The 7,090-nt window shown below is 31.9% G+C and overlaps 1 protein-coding gene across 1 annotated transcript; it reads right to left on the reverse strand.

The window, feature by feature from the left end:
• Positions 685 to 6,399, reverse strand: LOC109328747 (low affinity sulfate transporter 3-like). Its single transcript, XM_019562352.1, has 12 exons — positions 5,925 to 6,399; positions 5,451 to 5,499; positions 4,924 to 5,131; positions 4,640 to 4,832; positions 4,152 to 4,217; positions 3,827 to 4,057; positions 3,596 to 3,722; positions 3,138 to 3,424; positions 1,637 to 1,830; positions 1,479 to 1,564; positions 1,202 to 1,278; positions 685 to 1,086 (listed from the first exon to the last, which is right to left on the reverse strand). Exons 1-12 carry the CDS (start codon positions 6,252 to 6,254, stop codon positions 943 to 945), a joined length of 1,992 nt encoding a protein of 663 aa, XP_019417897.1. The 5' UTR covers positions 6,255 to 6,399; the 3' UTR covers positions 685 to 942.

Here is a 7,090-nt window from a genome sequence, read left to right on the forward strand (position 1 = left end):
ATTCATTTGCATTTTTAACTTGTCTGCAAGAAGATCAAGAAGAAGAAGCATCACTAATGAAAAAGATGGTGTGTTTATAATCCTCTAGTTCCTTAATAAGAAAGATGGTGTTGCCTGATTAAAAAAAACAAAAAGAAAAAAAAATGTTAAAATAGATGTGTTTTCTGTTTTGTATAATCGATTAACAATATGGTTAACCGATTATGTAATTAGTTACTTCAGTTAGTTAAGCTGAGTTTTGTTTGTGATTTTACTATAAAATGTGAGTCTTACACCTTTGTAATTACAATTCAATAATGAAAATATTATGAAGTATTCTTCGATATTATGAAGCTTGAATCTTTGCTCTTCTTGTTCCTATCTTAAATTTTTTCTTTTCAAGTATGGAAATCCATGTTTTATATGAAATTTGACTTATTCTGTGTTTCAAGTCAAATTAGCCATGGTTATTTAACATACGAGAATAAGTAGTAAGAGTTCTTCACTTAGACTGCTAATATTCTGAAATATATTCGCATTATATTATTTATTTTGAAATATATATATATATATATATATATGTGTCGTGTTATGATTTGATTAGGCTCCTGTCCAAACAAATGACTTAAGTAAAAGAGTATTGAAAATAAAATCAAATCTAATAATAAAACTAAAGTAAAAGAGTATTCTTCTTACAAATAAAAAGAAAATTGAAATTTGAGTTTATTTTATTTTATTTGCATTGCATTTTTCAGTTAGCAAGGCATTTGCATTTACAATCTTGACCTTCAACGTGAGCTTGAATGATCAAAATACATCTTTTCATCTATCATATACTCTTCTAATACAAGGCACAATTTCAACTATTAATTATTACATATTTATTTAAAGCAATACAATACACAACTTTGTGAACTTATAATGGCAACTCTGCTATATATTGCAAGAGACAAGCCCTCAAAATTAAGGGATGGAAAACTTAGAAGCCAAGCATGCATCTACAGCTTCAGAAACTGTAAGGAAAACTAATTCTTTTCCTATTTTTTCCACAAAGTGTGCTAGTTTAAGTTTGTGAATTACTAGCCACCTTGGGTTGACCATAGCTAACTGCAAACAAACATAACAATGCACAAACGTTAGAGTTATAAATTATAATTGGTTTGAGAAAACCCAAATCATAAACTATTATGTCCAAAGATAGAGAGGTTCATGGTTGTCTCACTTCTATGCCACGTGTATGCAACCTCTTGTGCAGTTCCTCCAGTGCTAGAATTCCAGAAGTGTCAACATTCATCAGGTCTATCAAAGAGAATTGGAGTATCATTCAAAAGGCTAGTTAGTTAAAAAAAAAATTACAAATAGGGTGAGGGGATACTTATTCCTAATAAGCCAAAATGTCAATGTTCGATTTCTCGAGGGACAATCACATATTCTGAGAAAGATTAGTTGATTAGTATACGATTGGTTATAAAAAAACATGAAACAAAGTGGACACTTACTGGTCATGTCTAAGATTACTGCTTGGACCCTTCCCTTAGCAGCCTCGTTTAAGTCATTTTCCTCTTTCTTGATCAACTTTAGTATTCTGGAACAAGTGAATAAAAGATTAATAATTAAACATAATATATATCTTAAAACCATTTACTGAAGTGATTACCTTTCTCTAACAAAATTAGCATTTGCAAAGCATAGTGAGCCAGAGCTTATTCGAATAACTAAGATGCCTGGAGTGCTTATTGCCATGGGATATTGAACAACATCACAGAATGCATCTGTTCTTGGAACTCTTCCCAGAATTTCTATCCCTGGCCGAATTGATTGTATCAGTATCTTTGCAAATGAGATTGACACCTACACAAACAAAAAACTCAATATCAGACATATTTTTTATGTATACTGTTCTTTACTCAATTATCTGTTATTTGATTGATATTCTTTTTATAAATATTATTTCACATTTGATTTTATTTTATAAAGTATTACTTGACATTTGATTTTATGCATAAGTTAATGTTTATTAGGCTTGGACAACCAAAATTAGGCCAATTAAAATTAATGGGTAATTTAGATTTAAACTCAATATAGTAGTTTCAAATTTGTAACCTTGTCTATGTGTGTTTCTTTTCTTAAAGCAAGGTTGTGTGCTTTTTTTTACACATTTGTAACATTACTTATGTACACTTATGTGTTTTCCAAAAAAAAAATACATTCACAACCTTGCTTGTGGCCTCTGAGACAAGCCCAAGGTGCAATATCAAAGACAAGGGGACCCATTCCTAAATTATAACATGGCATTAGTTTGAGGGTGAGAGTGTATCTAGATCCCAGATTGGATGGGCAGTGATTGAAGATGCATAATATACAATGCACAGGATATATGGTAACCAATTAAAATTGTAATGGGGCATTTATATATTGAAATTTCACCAACTAGTATTTTTTAAAGAAAACCCACAATTTTTTATACACTTTTAACTTTTAATAACGTGGCTATGTATGGTTTGATGTGTTTTTTATAGACCTCTATTATGATGCCAAAAATATGATTCTTGGCCCATATGTCACGGATGCTATCATGTGGTTGGGTGTTGAACTCTTTGTCTGAATAATGTGTATTAGATGACAAGAATCAAACAAGTCTTGGCACACATGTATTGCTATACTTTGAATTTAGATCTCTAGATTTTATAGTTGTCCATAAAGATTACAGTGCAAATACTATTTATTCAGTACTAGTGATCATGCAATAGATATAAATCATAAGGTTAGAGATAAGAATCTTAATGTCTGTTTGTGAGAGTTGGTTTTTAGAGGGTAATGAAAGGAATGAAAAAACTTGAGAGCCATGAAATACTTATAAGATAACTATCAAGTCTTCATTTTCTCTTTATTTCCCTCAAAAAATAACTCACAAATAGACCTCGCAAGTAATTTGTTAAGATTAGATGCTATTATGTAGTCACCCAACTTTTTGCATTCCCTCTTACCCCAAAAATTGGACAACATAACACACAATTTCTCCCTTGATTATTTTTAAATTGGCTTGACACCTTTAATGATTTAATTTGTATCTTTGTTACTGCTTACCTATATGGTGTTGTTTTAGTGTGAAATAATAGAGACTAATAATAGGTAGAAAGTGATCAACAGCAACTTACAGCAACTAGAAGACCAGTCTCTACTGATTTAAACAAGACACCAAAGAAAGCACCAGCACATGCAAGAAAATCTAATTTGTCAACCTTCCAAATATAGCAAGCTTCATTTATATCAATTAAACCAGGTAGTGCAGAGAGGATAATAGAAGCAAGTATGGCCATAGGAGTGTAGTATAAGAGTCTTGTAAACAATTCCAGGCACAAAATCACAGTAACTCCCATCACAATATTTGATATTGATGTTTTACATCCTGCACTGAAATTTACTGCTGTCCTTGAGAAAGAACCTGCATGTATTATTAACCATGCAAATATAAATAAACTTAATACACCTCATTCTTAGTCGTAGACCATAATTATTCCGATATCACATTAGACTCTGATTAATATGAACTTACGACGATTAATTTCATTTATAATACGAAATTAGTAGCAAAGTTATTAGCAAAAAAAGTTACCAGTTGCCACATAGCATGAAGTTAAAGATCCAGCAATGTTCATGCAACCCATTGCTAACATTTCTTTGTTTCCATCAAGATGGTATCCCTTAATGGAAGCAAAAGATCGACCGACCGCTATTGCTTCCTGAATCAAAAGTTCATATATAACCATTAGGAAGAAAATAGAAGGACTTGGAGTTAGTAAAAAGAAGTAACTATTTGGAAATTAAATGAAATGAGTTTACACACAGTGAGAGCTATAACAGCAGCAATCAATCCAATTTTAGCTGCTTGTCCAACATGTTGGCCATGAAATTGTAACTGATGAACTGAACTTGGATTAAGACCACTTTTGACATGCTTTATTATATTAACTCCATGCTTATCAGCTTTTGATAAGTACACAATTAAGGTTGCTAATACAACTGATATAAGAGGTGCAATAGCAGGTAACCAGAAAAGTTTCCTGTTTCTTCTGCCCTGAAAATGAGATATAGAATATCACTTATCAGAAGTTCAAATCAATTAGGTAATGTAGTAGAGAAATGTTTGTACCAAAAAATTCATCACTTACAATGAACCGAGCAAGTAAAAGGAAAATCAGGAATGAGCACCCAATAATGAAATTCAGGGGGGACCACTGTTAATGCATTAAACATAGAATAATGTCAAATATCAATAAAACAAGCAGAAATGTTTATTGTGCAACAACCTTGTACATCAATGCTTGATAATATTTCTTTTATAAAAAGAAAGTAGTAAAACATTGAGATGCGAAATTGTTTATAAATAACAGTTTTTTAATAAGAAAATAACAAAAGTTGATAAGAAAACTCATACCCATATAAATCTTTTCTTTCAATTTTGTATTTTATGGCCTTTACATAAGTTCTCATTTTTAAAGATAAAACTTAGGTAAAGTTCATATTGCCTAATGATGTTATTCTCTGGTAAAAAAAAATCATAAATGTTTATTTGATGTTATAGTTTGCCCATAATCAATAAAGCTTAAAAAGTGATAACTTTACCCTTTTTTGCCATCAAATAGAAAAATCTACTCACTTTTTCTTCTGATGTAATTTGTTGATGCAGTGACTTATAAACAGAGTCTAACACAGATGGTACATCAGTGTTGGAGGTAAAGTGACTTAGCCCCAGTAACCCTTTGAGCTGCTGAAGACCAATTATGATGGCTGCACCAGCCATGAATCCTACAAGAGCAGCATGTGAAAGAAAATCCACAAGAAAACCCAACCTGTAAGTTATCAAGAAATAACTAGTTAGTTATGTTGTAAGGAAACATTTACATATTTACAAGAAACTTCACAAACAAATGAGGAAGTCACCTGAAAACTCCGAATGCAACTTGAAAGATTCCTGCAAATAAGGTCGCTGTAAAGACGAAATTTCTGTAGGCATCAGGGTTGGAAGAAGGATCAATCACCTTTGAGACCTGGGAGGATATCAGCAATGACACTACAGCTACAGGTCCAATTGCAACTTCTCTTGAACTTCCCATCATAGCATATATAAAAGGAGGAACAACACTGGTATCTGAAATTGTTGAAAGATAGGAATATAGGATATTTATATCAAAAGCTGTTGATATAAATCTCCAAAGAAAAAATTGATTTTTGGATATGAGTTATGTTATATGTAGCTATGTACAACAAGTTCGGACAACTTTACCAAAAACTTCACATTTCATAACACATAGTACTTGTGTAGTTGTGTTGCAAAAGTCAAATTTGTTTGAAAGTCATTGACAATTATTGTTCACAAAACATATTCGTTTTGAAAATTTTCTGTTCTGTAAGCTTGTAGTTTGATGCATCAGTGTAGTAGGAAAACATAGCAGAAGTAAGATACTTACACAATCCATATTGAGGATCAAGTCTTGCTAAATTAGCATATCCTATGCTCTGCAACATGAAATGAAATTATATAAAGTGAAAATGCTAATGGTAATGTAATGATCTTCATCTGCAGCATTTGACTGAATAATAAGTGATGTTGGTGAATAGAAAAATGACATTCTCGTACTCTTTCTCTGTCTGTGTTTACCCAAACTTTGTAACCATTAATGATTATAAAGTATGTATAAAAAATGGTTTTGAGGAAAAAGAGTGAGAATATCTCATTAGTACTATTTATAGGAGTATCACCTCACCTAAAGCGCTTATATTTCATTATAAATGTGACATGAAGGTTCTAAGTGTAAAAGTTATATTTAATAAGCTAGAAGTCTCTCTATATAAGCTAGATTTTAGTTTTTCATGTAACATGCTTATAAAATTCTGCAGAAAATTGCATTACATTTCAACCATATCATTACTCTTAAGAATACCTGAGGTATGCTGAGGCTGGCAAGAGTTAAACCAGCAAATAAATCATCTTTGAAATTGGAAGCTTTGTAACTTGTACACCAGCCAATGATTGGGAATAAACTCTCCAAAAATGAAAGAGCATAACCATGGCAAGTTTTTTTCTTGGATGAAGAGAAGAACTTGGTGTCCTTCACTGAAGTAAGTAGCTTGTTCCATAGAGATGGTGGGTTGGGAGAGTTGAGCACCCAGTGTGACTGTGACCCTTCTGTTTGAGGAGTAGTATCCTCAAAATCAAGGGGTTCTTGGTCAGTGGCTCTCATTCTGGTTTGATTAGTAGTCATTGAAGTCATGGTTGTTGAAATATTTAGCTGGACTCTGCTAGCTCTCTACTTAATGTAAATTATTGTTAATACATTGATACCACACACCTCTTATGCTGTGGGCAAGACCATCTCTCTTATTCACAATCACACATTGTTCCCTAAGCCTGCTTGTGGGCCATTTTCTCACTCTTAAAATTATTATATTAAGGTTTTTGTTCAAAATATTGTATATCACTTATGTCTTACTCATTACTCATCTCAATTCTAGTAATAATAAAATCTTCCTCTTCAGTGGTTAGAGGACCGTTCCAACAAGTGGTATTTGATCCATTAATTTGGTTGGAGTATGGTGAACTTAAGGACCATTTATGTGTTACCCACAATTGAGACGAGATTATTAGTTATATTTACGTATGAAGTCTAACATTGATACCAGAATATAAGAAAATGCATAAGAAATTATTGTCTTGAAATTTTGGGTAAAGAAATGCAACGGATTAGCATTAATTGAAGAGAGTAATTTGTATCGTTATTCTTACGGATACCACCAAGGTTTACAATTATCCTTGATTAAAAAATACTTTATTATCGCCATTAAAATCTTATCTGGCTCAAACTTAAATTAATCAGCACCGTGATATCCCTATACGAGATGCTTTATACAAAAAATAAGCATGTATTTTAGAGTTTGCTTTTGAAGATGTGTATGAAAAAATAGAATGCTCTTCACTTGAGTTTGTGGTTATATTATGAGATACTAATCTTTAACAAATCTAACCACATATTTTGTTTTAAGTAAAAGCCATAATGCTCAATCCCAGTCCAAGGGACTAGACAGCCAAGAGGAATCAAGGAAAGCAAAA

This window comes from Lupinus angustifolius, chromosome LG15, assembly GCF_001865875.1.
Source record: "Lupinus angustifolius cultivar Tanjil chromosome LG15, LupAngTanjil_v1.0, whole genome shotgun sequence".
In the NCBI taxonomy this organism is placed as follows: Eukaryota; Viridiplantae; Streptophyta; class Magnoliopsida; order Fabales; family Fabaceae; genus Lupinus; species Lupinus angustifolius.